The sequence below is a fragment of the Carcharhinus amblyrhynchos genome, unplaced genomic scaffold, assembly GCF_965287045.1.
Source record: "Carcharhinus amblyrhynchos unplaced genomic scaffold, sCarAmb.v2.hapA scaffold_709, whole genome shotgun sequence".
Lineage (NCBI taxonomy): Eukaryota > Metazoa > Chordata > Chondrichthyes > Carcharhiniformes > Carcharhinidae > Carcharhinus > Carcharhinus amblyrhynchos.
Window position 1 is genome coordinate 35,170 of NW_027650449.1, and position 25,558 is coordinate 60,727.

A 25,558-nucleotide genomic window follows, 5' to 3' on the forward strand; every position below is an offset into this window, starting at 1 on the left:
CACGGCGAGGGGAGGGAAAACAGATAAACACTTCGAGGCGGTGCATGGCCATGAGGGGAGAGCGGGAAGCATTGGTAGTAGGTTCAGGACTGTGGTAGCCAAGAGACCCCAATGGGCCGAATGGCCCTCCACCTGCACTGCTGGTATCTGCGGCCCTTGGGGGAGCTTTGTCAGCGTTTAACCGCTCCTTTGCGATCCATCACTGTCCAATACATTGGGGCCAGGGTACTAATTCCATAAGATATAGGAGCAGAATGAGGCCACTCAGCCCATCTGCTTTGCCATCCAATCATGGCTGTTACGTTTCTCAACCCCATTCTCTCACCCTTTCCCCATAGACTTTGATCCCCTTTCCAATCAAGAACCTATCTATCTCTGTCTTAAATACACTCAATGACCTGGCCTCCACAGCCTTCTGTGGTAATGAATTCAAATTTGGTGCCAATGCAGACGTGTACAGGCCTGCTGATCTCTTCCCCCTCCATCGCCTCGCCCAGTTAGACATTGGTTGCAACAGCTAACACCTAACTATTTACTCAGTTAATGGTAGAGCACTGGGGAGAGTTACAGAACAAAGAGGTCTAGGGGTACATGTTCATAGCTCCTTGAAAGTGGAGTCACAGGTGGACAGAGTGGTGGAGAAGGCATTTAGATGTTTGGTTTCATTGGTCAGAATGTTGAAAATAAGAGTTGCCCTCTAGTTTTAGAGTCACCTACTTTTGCGAAAAGATATTGACTATCTATCTTATTTATGGGCCTCATTATTTTATAGTCCTCTATAAGATCCCCCCTCAGCCTCCTACGTTCCAGAGATAAAAGTCCCAGTCTATTCAGCCTCTCCTTTATAACTCAATCCATCAAGTCCCGGTAGCATCCTAGTAAATCTCTTCTGCACTCCTTTTAGCCTCGTTGAAGTTGTACAAGACATTGGTAAGGCCACATTCAAATGCCGTGTACAGTCACCCTATTATAGAAAGGATATTATGAAACTGAATTGATTTAAATGTGACTAGCCCAGTGACAATAGCACTATGCCACCATCTGGCCTCTCGATGGTCAAAGATGAGGGGGGATTGGGGGGTGGGGGTTGTGGCGGTGGGAGGGAGGGCGAGTGTGTGAGGGACATGAGGGGGAAATGAGTGTGCGCAGGCGCACATTCCTGCCTGCATTCATGAGCACCCTGGTGCTATGGGAAGCAAGGGTGTGTCAGGATGGAACATGTTACGGGGACGTGGGGGAGTGGGGCTGGGTGCGTGGGGTCTCTGATGCAGTGAAGGAATCTAAAGCCTGGGATGGGGATTTTTACCTGACAGGTTTTGGAGGAGTTCTGTCCTTTAGGGAAAAGGAATTTAAGAGATCAGGATGGTAGGGTTTAACTGAATCCAATTGCGTGCGTGTCTGTGGTATATTGGATGATGAAAAGGCCAGTCCAGAGATGATGCTCACTCTGTCCTGTCCCCTTTCTCTGTCAACGTGCCTCTCTCTCTCTCTCTCCACTTTCACACGCCACCGTGTGCCAAGCTGGCTGTTCGCTGGCCTGTGCCTCGCGGTGTAGCTCAGGAGACCCGTGCTTCTAACCAGATTGATTCCCTCCGGGACGCTTTTAGCAACTCGTTTTGCACTTGGCAGCAGTGCCAGGTACACAGCAAGCGGAAACGGTCTGGCTTTTTTTTTGTTAGGAGGCTACTGTGCCACTTGACGAAAAGGCCCATGTCTCGCGGGGCCCGGAGGAGGGCCAGACAGCGTGTGGACACAAGGATGGCTACCCCTCTCCTGTTCCCCTGCCGTGGAAGCGTGCTGCTTCTCCAGCGGGTATCCAGGCAAACTAAAACCTGAGAATTCCTCTCGCTAGCTTATGGAGCGCGACGTAGTGAGTGTGAAATGAAGGCGCCTGCCCCACTCTCTTGCTGTGCTGAGAAGCCCAAGATAGCTGTTGGTATCTTAGCAACCACAGCGTGCAATCATATAGCGCCTTTGTCGTTACAAGGGGAGACGCAGTCTGACAGTGAGCAACATCAGGAGGTATCAAGACGGGCAACCCAAAAACCTGGTCAAAAAGGCAGGTGGTGCTTTTTGAGGAAAGAGTGGGGGTTGAAGGAGGGAATTCCAAAGCCTGCGGCCTAGGAACCAGTTAAAGCTACCTGGGGGCAGCACGGTGGCACAGTGATTAACACTGCTGCCTCACCGTGCCAGGGACCCGGGTTTGATTCCCGGCTTGGGTCGCTCGCTGTCTGTGTGGAGTCTGCACATTCTCCCCGTGTCCCCGTGGGTTTCCTCCCACACCCCAAAGACGTGTAGGTTATGTGGACTGGCCATGCTAAATTGCCCTTCAGTCAGGGGCATTAGCAGGGTAAATATGTGGGGTTACAGGAAAGGGCCTGGGGTGGGATTAGGTGGGATTCGGTGGACTCGATGGGCCGAATGGCCTGCCTGGCACTGTGAGGATGCAATGATTCTACCTCAACAGGTGACTGGCTGGAACGAAGTTTCCTTCATCTTGTAATTTAATTATATTTTAAATAACACAAAGTAGGGGCTGGGCTGTATTATTGACTCTTTTTAATCACATTTTGGTTTGATGATTTGAGTTTCCTTTACACTTTTTTTTATTTATTTGTCGAGCACGGTTCCCTCCTTCCCCCCCCCCCCTCTTTTTTACTTTGTCCCTCAATTTGTTTGATTTAGTTTTAGTGTCACAAGTAGGCTCACATTAACACTGCAACGAAGTTACTGTGAAAATCCTCTAGTCGTCACACTCCAGCGCCTGTTCGGGTACACAGAGAGAGAATTTAGCGTGGCCAATACACCTAAGTAGCACGTGTTTTGGACTGTGGGAGGAAACCGGAGCACACGGGGGAAACCCACGCAGACACTGGGAGAACATGCAGACTCACAGTGACCCAAGCTGGGAATCAAACCCGGGTCCCTGGCGCTGTGAGGCAGCAGTGCTAACCACTGTGCCGCCCATATTCCATGAACGAACTTTTAAAAATGTTCAAACTATTCCCCAGCCGCCTCTTTTTTTTCCCTTTTTGAAAAGGAACGCTTCGATGCGGGAGCAAGGTTTGGCTTTGTGGGGAAGGTTCAGCTCCCTGTGACCTCCGACCTGTCGCTGAACAATCGCAGAGGCATGAAATGAAAGTTGAAATGCGTTGGGGGAGGGGGGGGTCCTTTCAAACCGGGGGCCATCAGTGTTAAAGGACGTACGCTCTGCTGAATGCTGGTGTGAGTTGGAGCCTGGTAAGAGCTGTCCGCCTTCTGTTCCTTGCACGCATTTGCTGTCCACCGTTCTTGCCTCCTCTCTGGTCAAGGCGTACAGCTACCAGTCCTCATTTCTGAGCCTCTCGGTGAGCCAGCCTTGAGTCCCTTTTGGGCAGTGTTTAGGCAGGTGGTCAGTACAGAATGAGGGCAGCATTTAAACGTACAAAACCAGTCCCACTTTCTGTCGCCGTTATTGAATACACAGGGTGGTTAGCACTGCTGCCTCAACAGCGCCAGGGACCTGGATTCAATTCTGGTCCTGAGTGGAGTTTGCACATTCTCCCCATGTCTGCGTGGGTTTCCTCCCACAGTGAAAAATGTACAGGTTAGGTGGATTGGCCATGCTAAATTGCCCCTTAGTATCCAAAGATTTGATTTATTATTGTCACATGTATTAACATGCAGCGATGAGTATAGTTTCTTGTGCGTTATACAGACAAAGCATACCGATCGTAGAGAAGGAAAGGAGAGAGTGCAGAATCATAGCTATGATGTAGAGAAAGATCAACTTAATGCAGGGTAAATCCAGTCAAAAGACTGACAGCTGCAGGGAAGAAGCTGTTCTTGAGTCAACTGATACGTGATGTGCAGATTAGGAGGATTGGCCTTGTAATATCACATACTTATTCCAATAACCCCCCTCCCCCCACAACCTGCACATGTTTCGACAGTAAGGGCAAATTAGCATGACAAATCCACCTAACACACACACTGAGGGTAAATCTATATCCGATTATGTGGGAGTCTTGTAAAAGTCACTTGCTAACAGTTCGCGACAAATATGTCCCTGTAAAAATGCAGGATGAAGATGGCAAGATGCAGGAATGCTGGATAACGAGAGATTTTGAGTTTGGTGATAAATGTGAAGGAGGCATGCGTAAATTTCAGAAAATTGAAAACTGATAAGGCTGTTGAGGAATACGAAGATAGCAACCAAGAGCTTAAACGGGATCTTGAGAGGACAAAAAGGGGCCATGGAATGTCCTTGGCAGGATTAAGGAGAATCCCAAGACTTTTTATAAGGATGAAGAGGGTAGCTAAGGGTATGTTCACTCGAGGACAGCGCAGGGAATTTGTGTGTGGAGCCAGACAAGGTGGGTGAGATTCTTAACGAGTACTTTGCATCAATATGCATAAAGGAGAAGGATGTGGTGGATGGGGAGTGTAGAAAGGAGAGTGTTGGCATTCTCGGACATGTTGAAATAAAAAGAGTTGTTGTTGGAAGCTTTGAAAAACATTAAGATGGACAAGTCCCCAGGGCCAGATAGGATCTATCCCAGAATACTGAGAGAGGCGAGAGAAGAAATTGGCCAAAATCTTTGTATCCTCTTTAGCTATAGGTGAGGTACCAGACGATTGGAGAGTGGTCCTTTTCCCAAGGTCAAATGGTCAAATACTCAGGGGGAGAGGTTGGAAGTGAGAGGGGGAAAGTTTAAAAGAGATGTAAGGGACAAATTTTTCACAGAGGGTGCTGGAGAAGGTGGTGGAAACAGATTCTATAGCAACATTCAAGAGGCATCTGGGTAGATGAATAGGCAGGGAATAGAATGATAAGGACCATATAGAGACAAGAAAATATTAGATTAGAGAGGCATCTGTGTCAGCACAGACTGAAGGGCCTGTTCCTGTGCTGCATTGTTCTTTGATCTTTGGACACTAAGGGGCAATTTAGCACGGCCAATCCACCTAACCTGCATATCTTTTGGACCGTGGGAGGAAACCCATGCAGACACAGAGAGAATGTGCAAACTCCATACAGACAGTGACCAGAGGCCAGAATTGGACCCGGGCTCTGTGAGGCAGCAGTGCCAACCACCTCAAGAACCTAAAAGTTCATATCATTTGAGCTAGGGGGGTTGGATGGGGAAAGGCGTATGATTCTGACTCACTCGCGTGGTATGTTGGTTTAAGAACCATAGTCCCACCTCCCCCAATCTCTGCCTAACCCACCTCAGATCAAGGGCTGGTTAAACCCCCCCCCCCACCCTGTCACTTTGAGGGGGAGGTGGAGGGAAATACTTTGAAAACACAATTGAGAGTGGCGTGCTGAGTGTAGCGACGTGTCAGCATCATATCTGTCACAATTCCAAATCAATTTGGGTAGCACAGTGGTTAGCACTGCTGCCTCACAGCGCCAGGGACCAGGGTTCGATTCCTGACTCGGGTCACTGTCTGTGTGGAGTTTGCACGTTCTCCCCCTGTCTGCGTGGCTTTCCTCCGGGTGCTCCGGTTTCCTCCCATAGTCCGAAAGATATGCAGGTTAGGTGGATCGGCCATGCCAAATTGCCTTTTAGAGTCCTGGGACGTGTAGGTTAGCGGGGCAAGTATGTGGGGTGACGGAGATAGGGCCTCCGGGTGCTCCGGTTTCCTCCCACAGTCCAAAGATGTGCGGGTTAGGTTGATTGGTCGTGCTAAGGAATTGCCCCTTAGTGTCCAGAGATGCATAGGTTAGAAGGATTAGTGGGTATAACGTGTAGGGATGTGGGGGTAGGGCCTGGGTGGGATTGTGTTTGGTGCAGACTCGATGGACCGAATGGCCTCCTCCTATGGGATTCTATGAAAACCTCCTCACCAGCCACCCGCCCCACCCACCCCCAACTCCCAAATAGCTGCCCTCTCCGCTCGGGTGAGTCTCTTTCGCTGACGTGGAGGTATTCTCAATCTGCCTTTGTGTGCGACAGACGGGCTGTCGGTGAATATATCCGTCCGTTTGCAGTTTATCTGTCTGAGTCCCTCCAGGCGATGAGGCCGCCCTTTTCTAGCTGTGTGGCTGTCCCCTGTGGTTCTTGCTGCCAATTACATGTTTTGATCTCGTGGAGAGGAAGTGAATTTTATCAAGGGCCGTAATTTTCCCAAGCTGTGGTCAATTCCTCAAATAACCGGAATTATAGCAAATGGTGGGTCTGGCGCTCGTTTTCCCGCTGACTGGAATTTATTTTTTGGTTTTGCCAGAGGAGACGCAGGTTATTTTTTCATTCATGGGATGTGAGCATTTATTGCCCGTCCCTAATTGCCTCAGAGTGGCTTGCTGGTCCTTTTTCAGAGGGCATTTTAAGAGTCAACCTGTGGCTCCGGAGTCACATGTAGGCCAGACCGGGTAAGGACAGCAGATTTCCTTCCCCAGAGGGACGTTCGTGAACCAGATAGGTTTTTCCGACAATGGTTTCGTGGTCATCAGTAAACTTTGAGTTCTATCTGCCGTGATGGGAATCGAACCCAGATGTTTAAACAATACCTTCTGGGTTACTAGCCCGATGGGGTGACACAGTGGTTAGCGCTGCTGCCTCACAGCACCAGCGACCCGGGTTCGATTCCCGGCTTGGGGCACAGCCTGTGCGGAATCTGCATGTTCTCCCCATATCTGCGTGGGTTTCCTCCCACAGTCCGAAAGACTAAATTCTCCCTCAGTGTACCCGAACAGGCACCAGAGTGTGGCGGCTAGGGGATTTTCACAGTAACTTCATTACAGTGTTAATGTACGCCTACTTGTGACACTAATAAATAAACATTGCTGTGGCTCTGGAGTCGCATGTAGGCCAGACCAGGTAAAGACAGCAGATTTCCTCCCCTAAAGGGACAAAAGTGACCCAGATGGCGTTGTTAGGACAATGGGCAATGATTTAATTGTCAACATTTAGACTTTTAATTCCATCTGCCGTGGTGGGAATCAAACCTGGACTTTTGAACATTACTCCGGGTCTCTGGGTTACTAATCCAGTGACAATACCACTACGCCATCACCCTCCCAGTCCCAGCTTGAGTCTTGTTGGGACAGGAGGAGGCCATTCAGCCCCTTGTACATGCACCTACCATTTTGTTAGATCGTGGCTGATCTGCACTTCCGAGGTTCACCTGCTTTGGTTCTGCACACCGACTAAAACTTAATGATGCCCATCTTGAAAGTTCCCAATATCTATAGCCCTGTGATCATTGGGCCAGTCTTTTACCAGACAGTCCAATTTTAACCACCGTCCTGTACCGGATGTCTTTATGTCTGGTATTTGGTGCCTTGGTGCTGCAATAGCTGGGGCCTAACCTCCACGGTACAGCCTTGGACTGACTGGGAAAAAGGCTTGATATTCATATTCTGTCCCCATCTCCTGATCCGCAATGAATTTCCACATATGATGTTCTTCGTGCATGTCCAATGTTGGCATAGTGGTAATATCATTGGACCGGTAATCCAGAGGCCCAGGCTAATGCTCTGGGGACCTGGGTTCAAATCTCACCACAGCACTGGGCAGGATCTTGAATTTGATAAAGTCTGGAATTGAAATGCTGGTCTCAGTAATGGTGACCATGAAACCATTGTCAATTTCTCAGAAGACTAAGGAAGTTTGGTATTTCCGCTACGACTCTGTCCAGTTTTTACAGATGGACCATAGAAAGCATCCTTTCCTGATCTCTCAGCTCGGTAAGGGCTCCTGCTCTGACCAAGGCTGCAAGAAACTACAAAGGGTCGTGAATGAAGCCCAGTCCATCAGTCACACCAACCTCCCATCCACTGAATCTGTCTTCACTTCCCGCTGCCCCCAGAAAAGCAGCCAGCATAATCAAGGACTCCATGCACTCCAGAAATACTCTCTTCCACCTTCTTCTGTTGGGCAAAAAGATACAAAAGTCCAAGGACATGCAGCAACCAACTTTAGAATAGCTTCTCCCCTGCTGCCATCAGACGTTTGAATGGACCCACCATGGGAAAAATGTGGGGTTACAGGGATAGGGTGGGGGAGAGGGCCTGGGTAAGACACTCTGTCAGAGAGTCAGTGCACACCTGATGGGCCGAATGGCCTCTTTTGCACTGCGGGGATTCTATGATTCTAGATCATTGGGCCATTACCTCATTGCTATTCATGGGAGCTTGCTGTGTACCAAGTGGCTGCCACTTTCCTACGTTGTAACCTCAAAAATATTCAACTGCGATACAGGGGAGGATGCTGGTGTAGTATCATGGTGTCACTGGACTAGTGATCCAGAGGCTAATGGGGACATGGGTTCAGATATTCCATTCACACATCTGGGAAATAAAGATAGTCTTGGAAATGGTGTCCATGATATCAGCTGTCAGAAAAACCCATCTGGTTCACTAATGTCTCCTTTAGGGAAGGAAATCTGCCGTCCTTACCTGGTCTGGCCTAGATGTGACCCCAGAGCCACCGCAATGTGGTTAACTCTCAGCTGCTCCCTCTGAGGTGGCTCCAGCAATACAGATGGGGCAGGCAGTGGCATAGTGGTAGTGTCGCTGGATTAGTAATCCAGAGACCCAGGTTAATATTCTGGGGACCTGGGTTCGAATCCCACCACGGCAGATGGTGAAATTTGAAGTCGATAATAAAAAAAATCTTGATTTGAGAATCTAATGATCATGAAACCATTATCGATTTATTGTTTAAGAAAAAAGCCCATCTTGGTTTACTAATGCCCCTTTAGGGGACGAAATCTGCCATCTTTACCTGGTCTGACCTACATGCGACTCCAGAGCCACAGCAATGTGGTTGACTCATAAATGTCTTCAGGGATGGGCTATAAATGCTGCCCTAACCAGCCACACCCACATCCCACATCCTCTCGCAGAAACTATGCTGTTGTCAAATTAACTCTGATTTGGCCTTTACTTTGTGACATTGTTATCTATGTTCTTTCTGTGTCCTTACTCTGATGTGGAGCAGGGAGGAATCTAATCTCTGGAATGTTGTTGGCACTGTTGATGATGTTAGGGTTGCCTTTGATTGGCTCGTAACCTTATGCTTTTAGTCCTTGCTGTTTTTTATCATCTCTTGTAATGAGATTTTGGTGTCTTGCTAGACGTTGCTCAGCGTGTCTGCGTTTTGCTTCTCACCTCCCCTTCCCCCAATAGCTCGCTCATTCACTCCGTCCCTCGCTCATCCCAGTGTTGGATGTTCCTGCTTTTCTGTCCTCCCCATTCATCCCACTCTCTCTCTCTCTCTCTCTCTCCCACAGATGAGCAATAGCTCGGGGAGCACCTCCACGAGTGTCAACATGGTGTCCGCGGCAATAGGGGCTCCTGAACCAGGCCCCAGCAGCACCCTGGCCGACCCCAGCGTCTCCTGGATGCCTGACACGCCGACAGCGGTGGAACAGCCGATTTTCCTGATGACCACGGCAGCACAGGGCATCTCGGGCTTCTTTGTGTGGACAGCTCTCCTCATCACGTGCCACCAGGTACGGCCAAAGTTCACTCGTGGGATGTGGGCGTCGCTGGCTGGGATCAACATTTTATTGCACGTGCCTAGATTCCCTCCTCTCCTTCCCACCCCCCTCTCCTTCCTTCCTTCCTTCCTCTCCCTCCTCCTCCTCCTCCCTCTCTCTCCTTCCATCCCACCCCCCTCTCCTCCCTCTCTCTCCTTCCATCCCACCCCCCTCCCCTCCCCTCCCTCCCTCCCTCTGTGTTGCCACGTGACTGTACTCCTGTCCAGAGCAGGCTCCGCTGAGCAGGCTCTGTCAGCCTGTTGGACAATGTCATATTCGGGAACCCACTGCCCATTTTCCTGCTCGGCCGTGCGAATGAAAACCTTTGGCAGCCGCACCAGGCGGATTATCTTGTATTCACTCGCAGGGCTGGCCTTTAGGAACGCAAGCTGCCCCCTCCCCTCCCCTCCCCACCATGCCACATCTTGCTGCTGAGATTAATTATCTTCATTCCTATTGAATCTGCTTATTCTGACCTTTGCAAGGAGAGTGTTCCAGATCGTTAACTTGCTGTGTTCGTTTTCTTATAAACTCCTTCATGTCACCCCTGGTTCCATGGCCAACCACCTCAGCTTGACAATGATTTGATTTGTTTTATTATTGTCGCGTGTATTAGTATACAGTGAAAAGTATTGTTTTTTGCGCGCTATACAGACAAAGTATACCGTTCATAGAGAAGGAGAGGGTGCAGAATGTAGTGTTACAGTCATAGCTAGGATGTAAGATCAACTTAATGCGAGGTAGGTCCATTCAAAAGTTTGACAGCAGCAGGGAAGATACTGTTCTTGTGTGGGTTGGTACATGACGTCAGAATTTTGTATCTTTTTCCCGATGGAAGAAGGTGGAAGAGAGAATATCCGGGGTGCGTGGGGTCCTTAATTATACTGGCCACTTTGCCAAGGCAGCGGGGAAGTGTAGACAGAGTCAGTGGATGGGAGGCTGGTTTACGTGATGGATTGGGCTACATTTGCAACCTTTTGTAGTTTCACGTGGTCTTGGGCAGAGCAGGAGCCCATACCAAGCTGTGATACAACCAGAAAGAATGCTTTCTCTGGTGCATCTGTAAAAGTTGGTCAGCATTGTAGCAGACATGCCAAATTTCCTTAGTCTTCTGAGAAAGTAGAGGCGTTGGTGGGCTTTCTTAACTCAGCATGGGGGGCACCAGGACAGGTCGTTGGTGATCTGGACGCCTAAAAACTTCACGCTCTCGACCCTTTCTTCTTTGTCCCCGTTGAAATAGACAGACATGTTCTCCTTTACGCTTCTTGAAGTCAATGACAATCTCCTTCGTTTTGTTGACATTGAGGGAGAGATTATTGTTGCTGCACCAGTTCACCAGATTCTCTATCTCATTCCTGTGCTCTATCTCGTCATTGTTTGAGATCCAACCCTCTACGGTGGTGTCATCAGCAAACTTGAAAATCGAGTTGGAGAGGAATGTGGCCACACAGTTATAGGTGTATAAGGAGGAGGCTGAGAACACAGCCTTGTGGGGCACTGGTGTTGGGGATGATTGTGGAGGAGGTGGTGTTTATCCTTACTGATTGTGGTCTGTCAGTTAGGAAGTTCAGGATCCAGCCACAGAGGGAGGTGCCAAGGCCCATGGAGTTTGGAGATGAGTTTCGTGGGAATAATGGTGTTTAAGGCTGAGTCAATAAGTAGGAGTCTGATATAGGTGTCCTTGTTATCTAGGTGTTCCAGGGTTGAGTGCAGGGCTAGGGAGATGGACCTGTTGCGGCAGTAGGCAAACTGTAGTCGATCCAGGTAGTCCGGGAGACTGGAATTGATTCGTGCCATGACTAATCATTCGAAGCACTTCATAATGATGGATGTCAGAGCCCCAACCGATCGTCATTAAGGCACACTGCCTAGTTTTTCTTAGGTACTGGGATGATGGGTGCCTTCTTGAAGCAGATAGGGAGCTCAGATTGTTGTGAAGAGAGGTTGAGGATGTCTGTGAATACCCCTGCCAGCTGATCCGCGCAGGATCTAACTGCTCATCCCGGTACCCCATCCGGGCAGTCGCTTTCCGTGGGTTGATCATAAGACACAGGAGCAGAATTAGGCCACTCGGCCCATCAAGTCTGCCCTGCCATTCAATCATGGCTGATATTTTTCTCCTGCCTTTTCCCCAAAACCTCGATCCCTTTATTAATCAGGAATCTATCTATCTCTGTCTCAAAGACACTCAATGACCCGGCCTCCACAGCCTTTTGCGGCAAAGAGTTCCACAGATTCACCACTCTCTGGCTAAAGAAATTCCTCCTGATCTCTGTTTTAAAGCATCGTCCCTTTAGCCTGAGGTTGGGCCCTCTGGTTCTAGTTTTTCCAACTAGTGGAAACATCCTCTCCACATCCAGGCCTCGCAGTGTCCTGTAAGTTTTGAGAAAGCTGACATCTGCAATGGTGACCTCCAATACAGGTTCATCCAAGGCTTCCAGGGTGGAGGGCATGTTCTCGCTGACCTCGTGATCAAAGCGGGCGTAGAACGCATTGAGCTCATCAGGGAGGAGTGCTGGCAATTTTACCTATCTTTGTCTTGTAGCCTGTTGCGTCTTGCAGACCTTGCCACAGTCAGCAGGGGTCTGTGTGGCTAGCCTGGGATTCTAGCTTGGTCCGGTATTGTCTTTTGGCATCTTTGGATCTCCTTACATTGTATCTGGCTTTCTTGTATCGGTCAGTGTCACCTGACTTGAACATCTCAGACCTTCAGCAAGCAGTGGATATCCCTGTTCAACCTGGGCCAGTGAGTGGGCCGCACAAGTGGCCCTGCTTCATCCCAGTGGCTGCAAGACTGAAATTGGGCTTGTTCACTGATCATGACCCCATGAATAAGATTAAGTACGTAGAAACATGGAAACTAGAAGCAGGAGCAGGCCATTCAGCCCTTCGAGCCTGTTCCACCAATCATTTTGATCATGGCTGATCATCGAATTCAATATCCTCTTCTCCCCTTCCCTCCCATATCCCTCGATCCCTTTAGCCCCAAGACCTTTATCCAATTTCTTCTTGAGATCACACAACATTTTGGCCTCAGCTACTTTCTGTGAGAGTGAATTCCACACATGCGCCACCCTCTGGGTGAAGAAATTTCTCCTCACCTCAGTCCTAAAAGGTTTACCCCCTTTATCCTCAAACTATGACCCCGAGTTCTGGATTCCCCCACACCATCGGGAACATCCTTCCTGAATCTCCCCTCTCTAACCCTGTTAGAATTTTATAAGTTTCTATGAGATCCCCTCTCACTCTTCTGAACTCCAGTGAATATAATCCTAACTGACTTGGTATCCCATATGACCGACCAGCCATCCCAGTCCTTCCATAGCAAGGACATCCTTCCTCAGATAAAGACACCAAAACTGCACACGATAAAAACACTTAATACAGGCCGAATATTTCAGATCGAGTTATAGAAAATGCTGAATTGTTTATATGTTAATGGAACTGTCGTCAACTTCACATGGTAAAGACAAAGGAAATATTGATGCTTTGGACACAGAGGGAGTGCACAGCTCTCACAGTCAATCAGCACCCACCTCACTTCACTCACCCTTGCTTTACGTGCGAATCGCTTCAGCCACACCGGCAGGAATAAAACTACACGGACGGGAATCAATGGAATGTGGTAACCTTGCGCATGGGCAACAGGCAACAAAATGTCTCATAGGAGCCGCACTCAGAACCTAGATGGGCCAAATGTGGCCCCCCCCCCCAAAGCTGCAAGTTGCCCACCCCTGACCTTAGCACTCTGGCTACTGACCCTACTGTCACTGGAAGCAATTTCTTCTTATCTAACCCTCACGGTGGCACAGTAGGGTGGCAGTGTGGCACAATGGTTAACACTTGCAGCACCTGGGCTCTGGGTTCGATTCCCGGCTTGGGTCACTGTCTGTGCAGAGTTTGCACGTTCTCCCCGTGTCTGCGTGGGTTTCCTCCCACAGTTTGAAAGACGTGCTGGTTAGGTACATTGGCCGTGCTAAATTCCCCCTCAGTGTACCCGAACAGAGTTTGGTGACTGGGGGGTTTTCACGGTAACTTCATTGCAGTGTTAATGTAAGCCTACTTGTGACACTCAGTAACAAACGTAAAGCTCTATCAGAATCCTGACTATGTTACGGTGCTGATCAAATTGCCCCTTTAACCTCTGGCCCAGAGAGAATAGCCCTAGTGTCTCTCTCTCCACAGCTTCTCATGGCTGCAGCCCCCCCAAACCCCCAGAACCAGATGATGTGGAGAGGCCTAGTCATCTGGCCTGAGCCTGCTGTTTATTTTCTTGAGGAGAAGCCTGAAATCCAGGAAGGTCCTCTTTTCGATGTTGGCGTCTCGAGCCTCCCTCGGGTGCAACCCCGAGCTGGAGAGGTTCTTGTTTCTCACCCGCACCCCCTTGCCCGTCACCCATTTTAAAAAGAAAAATCCCTAACCATCGCACCGATATTGGCTGCTGTTGTTCTGATACTCAGAGACGTCAGCACCAGTGGGTGCTGCTAAGCAACGACAGACAAACCCTCCACAAGTGGAAGGTTAGTGGCCATGCAGTCTCTTGAGAATAGATGAAATCAAATCCCAGCGATATTTTGAGAGTTGTCAACACTTCTTTATCTTTTTTATTTAAAATAAAACGCACAGCGAAGGGGTCTTTTATATTGAAGAGATGGAACTGCCAGTGAAGCAACCCTGTTAGTGACTGATTTGTATTTGAGTTGATTTATTATTGCCACGTGTATTGGGTTCACACAATCCCTGCAGTGCAGAAGGAAGCCATTCAGCCCATCGAGTCTGCACCGACCACAATCCCACCTATCCCCGTAGCCCCATGCAGTTACCCTGCTAGCTCTCCTGACACAAAGTGGCAATTTAGCACGGCCAATCAACCTGACCCGCACATCTTTGGAGTGTGGGAGGAAACAGGAGCACCCGGAAGAAACCCACGCAGACATGGGGAGAACGTGCAGACTCTGCACAGACGGTGACCCGAGCCGGGAATCGAACCCGGGTCCCTGGCACCGTGAGACAGCAGTCTTAACCGCTGTGCCATTGGTGAACCTGTGGAACTCTCTACCGCAGAAGGCTTGGTGGAGGTCAAGTCGCTGAATGTAGTTAAGAAGGAAATAGAATCTAAAGGTGAAATAGGGGATGGCGAGAAAGCAGGAGGCATGGTATTGGGATAGAAAATCAGCCTTGATCATGTTGACTGATGGATCAGGCTCGAAGGGCTGAATGGCCTGCTCCTGCTCGTACTTCTCTCATAGAATCTTACAATGCAGAAGGAGGCCATTCAGCCCATTGAGTCTGCACCGATCACAATCCCAAACCCTATGCATTTGCCCCATGCAACCCGATACACGTTTGCATGTGATGGGAGCCACATCCACTAACACACGAGACACTGCTCCCTGCAGACAGAAGGAGCGTGCAGGCACATCTTGCTCCTGCCTCAGACAAACAAAACCAAGTGATAGCCATTCACCGGCCTGTTCCCCAGGGTAATGCCCCAACTATTCAGTGTCGAACCAACTGGCCTGAACCCCCTAAGCAAAGCTGGGCAATCACCATTAACTGGCGCATCCTGTGCTGCTTCATCATCTGGCAATCGGATCAGCATTCTCCAAGGCAGCCTTCACTACACACAGCACAGAGTCACCGAGCAGAGACTGATAGCCAAGTTCCACGCACACGAGGACGGCCTCGACCAGGATCTTGTGTTCACGCTATCTGTAACCCCCACGATTTGCCTGGGATTGCAAAATCTCACTAACTGTCCTGTCTGGAGACAATACACACCTCTTTAACCTGTGCTTAACCCTCTCTCCACTCACACTGTCTGTACCTGTAAAGACTTGATTAAGACTTGCATTCCAACCGTTATCTTGTAACTGAGTTTGTCTATATATGCCCTGTCTGTGAACCAAATCCTGCACTCGCCCGATGAAGGGGCAGCGCTCCGAAAGCTCGTGCTACCAAATCGCTTCTCGGCCTTTTGGCTAAGATCAAGTGTAGTATGGACATACTGTGCTTGGTTGAAGTCATTAGGTTACATTTCAGCTTCATTTTGAAGCCATTTTTGAAAATGGCATCTCGGCCTTTTGGCTAAGATGCAAATGAGATCAAACCTTGGAGGAGGAGCTATGCCTCCTCCAATCAGCTTGGATCATGGAGATGGAGCCCAAGACAGGAGGTGAGGGCCCTGTCTTGTCAGCTTGGATCGGGATTGTCTCAACTTGATGAGACTCTGAATTGGACTTGAACTGGAATAAAGTATATTAAAAAAAAGTGCTACCAATAAACCTGTTGGACTTTAATCTGGTGTTGTGGGACTGCTATCTGGGAATGCAGCACGTTGTAAGGTGCTACTTGCCTTGCTTATACCTTCCCAACCTCCTCCTGTTGCCCATTTCTACATTGGCTTGGAGGGTAACACTCTCACCTCTCAAATCAGAAGGTTGTGGGTTCAAAGCCCAGTCTAGAAAGTTGATCGAAAGTCTAGTCTGATGGTCCCATTGCAGGGAGTGCTGCACCATCTCTTAGAGACAGTGTTGCGCTGAGGCTGCATCTACTCGGGTGGAAGTAAACAGCCCCGTGACATTGGTCAAAGAATTAACCCGAGCATCCTGGGCCAATGGCTGTTCCTTGGCCAATATCCCAAAAGCATGTTATCTGCTAGCTATCCTATTGCCAAGTGTACAAATTGGTTTCCGTTCCTTGTCGCCCAACAATAAATACACTTTCAAAGCTGCGGACACTTCGGAATGCCCCGATGTCAGGAAAGACACTATGAAGGCAGCACATAGTTAGCAGTGTGCTTCACAGTGCCAGGGACCTGGGTTTGATTCCAGCCTCAGATCACTGTCTGTGTGGACGCTGATTCTGCCCACGTCTCATGTTTTGAGAGTTTTTTTTTCTTGCAACAATAAAGATGCAATGGGTGTGAACTGTGGCGGGCAGAGTGGGAAATTTGGCGAACCACAGGTCCATTGACCTTGGGCGCGGTCTCAGTGGTGCGGATGTCCAGAAAATCCCAGAGAAAACGGACACAAATCCTCGTTGAGATTGGAGAGGCTTGAAACAGACTGCACATTCTCCCCGAGTCTGCGTGGGTTTCCTCCGATGCTCCGGTTTCCTCCCACGGTCCTAAGATGTGCTGGTTAGGGTGCATTGGCCGTGCTAAATTGTCCATTAGTGTCAGGGAGATTAGCAGAGTAGATATGTGGGGTTACAGGCATAGGGCTTGGGTAGGATTGTGGTAGGTGCAAACTCATTGGGCCGAATGGCCTCCTTCTGCAGTGTAAGTCCAAGTTTGCCTGTATTTTGGTGCATTGGCCACACTAAATTCTCCCTCAATGTTCCCGAACAGGTGCCGGAGTGTGGGGACTAGGGGAATTTCCCAGCAACTTCATTGCAGTGTTAATGTAAGCCCTACTCATGACACTAATGAATCAACTTTAAACTTATTTTGCCAGTTGCTCCTTCTTTCTGTTTTACAAAGAACAAAGAAAATTACAGCACAGGAATAGTCCCTTCGGCCCTCCAAGCCTGCACCGACCATGCTGCCTGACTTAACTAAAACCCCCTACTCTTCCAAGGACCATATCCCTCTATTCCCACCTCATTCATGTACTTGTCAAAACACCCCTTAAAAGTCACTACCGTATCCGCTTCCAGTACCTCTCCTGGCAACGAGTTCCAGGCACCCACCATTCTCCATGTAAAAAAAAATCTGCCTTGTTCATCTCTTTTAAACCTTGCCCCTCGCACCTTAAACCTGTGCCCCCTAATAATTGACTCTTCCACCCTGGGAAAAAGCTTCTGACTATCCACTCTGTCCATGCCCCTCATAATCTTGTAGACTTCTATCAGGTCGCCCCTCAACCTCCGTCGCTCCAGTGAGAACAAACCAAGTTTCTCCAACCTCTCCTCATAGCTAATGCCCTCCGTACCAAGCAAATCCTGGTATATCTTTTCTGTACCCTCTCCAAAGCCTCCACATCTTCCTGGTAGTGTGGTGACCAGAATTGTACACTATATTCCAAGTGCGGTCTCACCAAGGTTCTATAAAGCGTCCACATGAATTTTTAAACTCAGTGCCCTGGCTGTTGAAGGCAAGTATGACATATGCTTTCTTGATTACCTTCGCCACCTGCATTGTCACTTTCAGTGACCCGTGTACTTGTGCAAGTCTCCCCAACTTCAACGATTACTTGCGTCTGTACTCTCCGGGAGGTCGATGGAGCTTTACATGGTCCACCAAATTTCCTGCCCTGCCTGCTACAATTCCCACGGCAGGTTGGATGGTAAAACTCCATCCACTGCATTTTTAGTGTTGTGGAAAAAAAAACCTCTCAAACACTAGACGTGGGCAACAACAGAAAAGATCCTGAAAGGACACTCAAGCCAATGTGAGACTTGTTTCAAAGCCACGCTCGAAGAGGTAGAATTATGGAATCCCTACAGTGCATCAGGAGGCCATTTGGCCCATCAAGTCTGCACCAACCACAGTCCCACCCAGGCCCTGTTCCCGTAACTACCCATATTTACCCTGCCAAGCCCCCTGACACTAGGGTCTATTTAGCATGCCCAATCAACCTAACCCACACATCTTTGGACTTTGGGTGGAAACTGGAGGAAACCCACACAGACATGAGGAGAATGTGCAAACTCCGTGCACATGGTGACCCGAGGCTGGAGTTGAACCCGGGCGCTGTGAGGCAGCAGTACTAATCACTGTGCTGCCATAGGTTTGCTTCACAAGAGATGGAGGCAGAGGGTTCTGAGGAGGTAATTCCAGAACGTTGAACACAGATGGCTGAAGGATTGACCTTTGATAGTGAGGTGAAAGGAAGGCTGAAGTCAGTGGTTAAGAAAGTCATGAGGGGCATAGATAAGGTGACTCACCCAAAAGATCTTTTCCCCAGGGCAGGGGAGTCCAGAACTAGAGGGCAGAGGTTTAAGGTGAGAGGGGAAAGATTTAAAAGTGACCCGCGGGGCAACTTTTTCACACAGATATTCGCACAAACCGCAAGAAACTCCAAAGGGTCGTGAACAAAGCCCAGTCCATCACACAAACCAGCCTCCCATCCATCGATTCTGTCTACACTTCCCACTGCCTTGGCAAAGCAGCCAGCATAATCAGGGACCCCGTGCACCCCGGACATTCTCTCTTCTTCATCGGGGGAAAAGATACAAAAGTCTGAGGTGACATACCGACCGACTCAAGAACAGCTTCTTCCCTGCTGCCACCAGACTTTTGAATGGACCTACCTCGCATTAAGCTGATCTTTCTCTACACCCTAGCTATGACTGTAGCCCTACATTCTGCACTCTCTCCTTTCCTACTCAATGAATGGTATGCTTTGTCTGTATAGCGCGCAAGAAACAATACTTTTCACTGTATACTAATATACATTTTATTTGATTTCTTATTGTCAATACGTGCGACAATAAGGAATCAAATAAAGTCAGAGGGTGGTGCGTGTGTATGGAATGAGGTGGTAGAGGTGGGTACAATTACAACATTTAAAAGACATTTGGACAGGTACATGGAGGGGAAAGGTTTAGAGGGAAATGGGCCAAACACAGGCAAATGGGACTAGTTCAGTTTGGGAAATCTAGTTGGCGTGTATAAGATGGCATGGTGGCACAGTGGGTACCACTGCTCCCTCACAGTGTCAGGGACCTGGAATTGATTCCGGCTTCAGGTCACTGTGTGGAGTCTGCACATTCTCCCTGTGTCTGCGTGGGTTTCCTCCGGGTTCTCCGGTTTCCTTCCACACTCCAAAGATGTGTGGGTTCGGTGCAGACTCGATGGGCCGAAGGGCCTCTTTCTGCACTGTGGGGTTCTATGATTCTATGGGCCTGTGTAGGGGTTGGTACAGACTCGATGAGTCAAACGGCCTCTTGTGCACTGTAGGGATTCGATGATTCTGCGCGCTGTTTTAAGAGCGTCCCTGAGTCGGTTCTGTTGTGCCGAGCGATCTCCGTCCCCTCAAGTCCCTGTCCCACCTCCTCTGTCTCCAGCGCTGACAACCCTTTTTGCACTTTTGTTTTGGCAGATTTATTTGCACCTGCGATGTTACAGCATGCCAAACGAGCAGCGATATATCGTCCGCATCCTCTTCATCGTCCCCATCTACGCTTTCGACTCTTGGCTCAGCCTCCTGTTCTTCACCAACGACCAGTACTACGTGTATTTTGATACAGTCCGTGACTGCTACGAGGGTAGGTGAACACTGACTGTGGGGTTTACAGGCAGGGGGGTCAGCAGCATCTTTCCTGGAGGAGGATGTCTGCTCCCTCAGCTCTGGGGGAGGAAGGGCGGGGGGGGGCAGCAGGGTGGTGGGGTTATGATGCTGACTCCAGTAACTCAAAGGCAGGTAGCTGAGAGATTGAATTCAGTAAATGTGGCTGAAATACAGATAACTCTCATTGAATTGAAATATGTAGTAGGCTGGAGGGGCTGAATGGACTCTCTCTTTATGGTCCCTGTTTCCCTTTTGCCTCTACACCTCTCTCTCTCTCTATCTCTCTCTATCTCTCTCTATCTCTCTCTATCTCTCTCTATCTCTCTCTATCTCTATCTCTATCTCTATCTCTCTCTATCTCTATCTCTATCTCTATCTCTCTCTATCTCTATCTCTCTCTATCTCTATCTCTCTCTATCTCTATCTCTCTCTATCTCTCTCTATCTCTATCTCTCTCTATCTCTATCTCTCTCTATCTCTCTCTATCTCTCTCTATCTCTCTCTATCTCTCTCTATCTCTCTCTATCTCTCTCTATCTCTCTCTATCTCTCTCTATCTCTCTCTATCTCTCTCTATCTCTCTCTATCTCTCTCTATCTCTCTCTATCTCTCTCTATCTCTCTCTATCTCTCTCTATCTCTCTCTATCTCTCTCTATCTCTCTCTCTCTATGTGTGCCTCTCTCTCGCTCTCTCTCTGTCTCTCTCGTGTTCACACGGACGGCACAGTAGCGCAGTGGTTAGCACTGCTGCTTCCCAGCTCCAGGGTCCTGGATTCGATTCCCGGCTCGGGTCACTGTCTGTGTGGTGTTTGCACATTCTCCTCGTGTCTGCGCGGGTTTCCTCCGGGTACTCCGGTTTCCTCCCACAGTCCAAAGATGTGTGGGTTAGGTTGATTGGCCATGCTAAGAAATTGCCCCTTAGTATCCAGGGATGCGTAGGTTAGAGGGATTAGTGGGTATAATATGTGGGGATATGGGGATAGAGCCTGGGTGGGATTGTGTTCAGTGCAGACTCGATGGGCCGAAGGTCCTCTTTCTGCACTGTAGGGTTCTATGGTGCTCTCTCTCGTGTTCCCTCTCTCTCTCTCTTATATTCATTTTCTCTCTCTCTCGTGTTCATGCTCACTCTCTCTCACATTCACTCTCTCTCTACCTCTCTTTCTCTCTGCCCCTCTCTCTTGGTGTCTCTGTCTCTGTCTGTGTCTGTGTCTGTGTCTGTGTCTGTGTCTGTGTGTCTCTACACTGGGTAGCACACACTAGTTCACTCCCTGTGAAAACAGCTGTAGCAGTTTTTAGAGGTGAGCTCGAACGTACTTCCCCAGGGTAGGCCACGGCTGGAGGAACAATCCTGGGTAGATTTGATGGTGTTGTTTATTGAATTTTCCACTGCCCTGTCCCCTTGGCACAGGCCCAGCTGGGTGGCATGTTTCAGTTAGTGATTGAGGACTGGCAGCTGCCCAGGAGTGGATGCCAAGTCCCCAGAATACCTTTCCTGCTTCAATCTGTTAACATCCAGCTACTGACCACCGGAGCACCCAGCACCGCGAGCCCTATTCCTCTATTGCTCTGCGCTCGCCAACCTACACTGGCCCCTGGTCACGCCACGCAACTTATCGATCTGAAAATTCTCATTCTTGTTTTCAAATCCTTGCAAGGCCTGATTCCCGCTTCCCTATCTCCTCCGTCCCTCTGAGATATCTACACTCCCCTAACTCTGCAAACTTGAGCATCTCCAGAGTTAATTAGCCCTACCATCGGTGGCCGTGCTTTCTATTCCCTAGGTCCCGAGATCTGGAATTTCCCCCCCCCCCACCTCTCCGGCTCCCCCTCCTCCTCTCTCAAGACGCTCCTTAAAGCTTTGCCTCTTTTTGAGCAGGATTTTGGTCATCAGACCAAGTATCACCTCATGTGGCTTTGTGCCACATTCTGCTTTCTGTGGGACATGGGCACCGCTGGCTGGGCCAATATTTGTTGCCCATCTCTAGTTGCCCATGAACTGAGGGTCTTGCTGGGCCATATCAGAGGGCAGTTAAGAGTCAGCCATATTGCTGTGGCTCTGGAGTCACATGTAGGCCAGACCAGGTAAGGATGGCAGATTCCCTTCCTTAAAGGATGGGTTTTACTGACAATCGACAGCGCTCATCATTAGATTCCTAATTCCAGATATTAGTTTATTTTCTATTAATACCACTAGTAGGCTTATATTAACACTGCAATGAAGTTGCTGTGAAAATCCCCCAGTCACCACGCTCCGGCGCTTGTTTGGGTACACTGACCCAGGTATGGCACAGTGGTTAGCACTGCTGCCTCACAGTGCCAGGGACCTGGGTTCGATTCCCAGCTTGGGTCACTGTCTGCAGAATCTGCACGTTCTCCCCGTGTCTGCGTGGGTTTTCTCTGGATGCTGTGGCTTCCAAAGATGTGCGAGTTAGGGGGATTGGCCATGCTAAATCAACTGTTAATGTCAAGGGATTAGAAAGGTAAGTACATGGGGATGCGGGGATAAGGCCTGACTGGGTTTGTGGTGTGCGGACATGATGGGCCAAATGGCCACCACCTGCACTGTAGGAATTCTATGATTCTGTGCTGCCAGTGGTAGGGGGGAGTCCAGAACCAGGGGTCATAGCTTGAGGATAAGGGGTAAACCTTTTAGGATGGTGATGAGGAGAAATTTCTTCACCCAGAGAGTGGTGAAAGTGTGGAATCCACGACCACAAAAAGTAGTTGAGGCCAAAACATTGTGTGTTTCAAGAAGAAATTAGATATAGCTCTTGGAGCTAAAGAGATCAAGGGATATGGTGGGGAAGGGGTTGGGGGGGGGGTCAGGATATTGAATTTGATGATCAGCAATGATCATAATGAATGGCAGAGCAAGTTTGAAGGGCCAAATGGCCTACTCCTGCTTCTGGTTTCTAAGTGTCACGAGTAGGCTTACATTAACACTGCAATGAAGTTACTGTGAAAATCTCCCTAGTCACCGCATTCCTGTTTGGGTATGCTGAGGGACAATTTAGCACAGCTGAATGGACTTGACCAGTTTTCCGGACTGTGGGAGGAAACCGGAATTGTTAACTCCAATCCACCGAACTCGCACATCTTTGGAAGCTGGAGGAAACCCACGTAGACACGGGGAGAATGTGCACGCTCCTCACCCAAGCCGGGAATCGAACCCGGGTCGCCGGCGCTGTGAGGGAGCTGTGCTGACCACTGTGCCACCCACGTTTATTCTAACGACCATTTTCCAGCACTTGCTGTGTAACCTTTTGTACGCTGCAGTGTTTGAAATGCTCATCAAGATGCTGCTTAAACGCTGTGAGGGTTCCCGCCCTGATCTCCCCTCCAGCGGGAGAGTCAAAGCGAGTTCATTAATTCCGGGGACAGCATCCTTCCCTCGGGTGGAGACTGAGGCCAGGCACACAGCAATGTTCTGGGAGCTGCCACCTCGGTCGAGATGTTAAGCCACGGTTCCCTTGCTGGGCCTATTCATGTGGAAGTTGAAAATCTGTCAGAGTAAGTTAGAATTAGGCCCGGGAAGCAAACCATTTCTTCCCTTGCTCCCCCATCCAGAGCAAGATATTAGACTTTGATCATAAGATCACCTTGCCTTCTCTCATGAGCATCTCGTTCCACCGTTAGGCTTGCTTAATGTGATTAAATGTGACTCCCTGGAGGTTTCATCGTACGATTTGACCCTCAGGCTCCAGCCATTAGTCAGCCCACTCACAACCATCCTTCTGACGCACGGCCTTCCCACACTCTCTGGAAAGCAAAAAGAACTAGTTACCCGATTGGAAGATGTTCGCCTGTCGACTGAACTGCCTTTCTATGATTTTAACCCCCTACGTTGACGATAGTTTTATATCGGGTGAAGAGAAACGTTCAAGAATCCGTGGAATCCCTAAAGTGCAGAAAGAGGCCCTTCAGCCCATTGCGTCAACACCAACTCTCCCACCCAGGCCTACTACCCCCTGCCCGATTCCCATAACCTCACCCATTCAGCATGGCCAATCCACCTAAGCTACACATCTTTGGACACTAAGGGACAATTTAGCATGGCCAATCCACCTAACCTGCACTTCTTTGGACGCTAAGGGGCAATTTACCACGGCCAATCCACCTAACCATATCTTTGGACAGTAAGGGACAATTTAGCCTGGCCAATCCACCTAACCTGTACAGCTTTGAACTGTGGGAGCAAACCAGAGGAAACCCACACAGACATGGGGAGAACATGCACACTCCACATAGACAGTCACCCGAGGCTGGAATTGAACCCAGGTCCCCTGTGCTGTGTGGGAGTGTTTTGCAGAGGAGCACAAAACAAGTGTGCCACTGCTCTTTCTATCCTCTTTGTGTCTGCTGGCTGAACTGCGCGGTCAGCCTGAACTTTGACCAGTGACCTCCAGCACGGCGGGAGTTAAAATGTCAGCCTCCAGTGAGAGACGATGGGCGGCACAGTGGTTAGTCCTCCTGCCTCAGGGACCCGGGTTCAATTCCCAGCTTGGGCCACCGTCTGTGTGGAGTTTGTATATTCTCCTTGTGTCTGGGTTTTCTCCGGTTTCCTCCCACAGTCCGAAAGACCGACTGGTTAAAGTGCATTGGCCATTCTCCCTCTGTGTACCCGAGCTGAGGGCCTGGGTGGGATCGTTGTCGGGTGTGGGCTGGACTGGCCGAATGCTTTCCCCGCTCTAGGGATTCTCTTATTCTCCCATCGGAACTGCAAGATGTGGTGGAGGCTTTGGTGATGGAAATGCTCTGGCCCTCTACCCTGCTTGTAGCTGTAGCCATGCTGTGATTCTGTGTACCAGGTAGAGATTCTAATCACTGCACCAGTGTAATCGCCCCAGCGCTGATTCAGCCAACTGAAATTGTCTGCCGGGGTTGGGGATTCTCCCTTGGTTGGGACTGGGCAAGAACTGTCCACCTTACAAGGGAAGCGTTGCCGTCAGACCGCTGTTCCATTGTTGAACTCTGACGTGAGAGCTGTTTGTAACTGACTGAACCACCCAATTAACATTTACCCAGAGAATGACACCTATTGTACCGCACCTTATCTTATCGGATCTGTTAGCTCGTTGGGTAATGATCCCAATACTGATCGCGTCATGGGCTCAAGGATGGCGGGGGGGGGGGGGGGGGGGGGGGGGGCGGTCTCTGACGAGGTATCAGAGTGTCAAAAAACAGCTGGTCAATCATAGGATCCCTGCAGTGCAGAAAGAGGCCATTTGGCCCATTGAGGCTGTACTGACCACAACCCACCCAGGCCCTATTCCCATAATCCCACATATTTACCTTGCTGATCCCCCTGATATTAGGGTCAATTTAGCAATGGCCAATCAATCTAACCCGTACATCTTTGGGCTGTGGGAGGAAACTGGAGCACCCGGAGGAAACCCACGGGGAGAATGTTCACGCTCACGCTCGCACGCTGACCCAAACCGGGAATTGAACCTGGGCCCCTGACGTTGTGAGGCAGCAGTGCTGATCACTGTGTCAGCACTTTTTACACCTCCCCATTTTTGAACTAATTTTCCTGCCTGTGACTTGCGTGATTGCTAACTTCCAACGGTGCACGTGTACATTCTGCACTCTCTCATTTCCTTCTCTAGTGCGCAAGAAACAATACTTTTCACTGTGTGTTAATACATGTGACAATAATAAACCAAATCGAATGTATTTGCAAACTGGGTTAGAATCCCCATAACCCTTCAGCTCATTACCAGTTAAAAATCTGTCTAACTCCTCCTCAATTTTACTCACTGTCCCAGCATCCACCGCACTTTGGGGTAGCGAATTCCACACGTTCACAACCCTTTAGGAGAAGTAGTTTCTCAACTCTGTTTTAAATTTGTT

General features: G+C 49.3%; 1 protein-coding gene and 1 pseudogene across 1 annotated transcript in view; both read left to right on the forward strand.

Annotated features, from left to right (window-relative positions):
- Window positions 1-25,558, forward strand: part of LOC145339859 (transmembrane protein 184B-like) — a gene marked incomplete at its 3' end in the record, with an annotated part of 59,405 nt that overhangs the window by 14,072 nt on the left and 19,775 nt on the right. Inside the window, exons 2-3 of the mRNA XM_080184394.1 lie at window positions 9,223-9,444; window positions 19,518-19,683. Coding sequence (XP_080040520.1) covers window positions 9,223-9,444; window positions 19,518-19,683 — 388 coding nt within the window. The remainder of the gene's footprint in view (window positions 1-9,222; window positions 9,445-19,517; window positions 19,684-25,558) is intronic.
- LOC145339860 (U2 spliceosomal RNA) lies at window positions 15,433-15,586 on the forward strand (annotated as a pseudogene).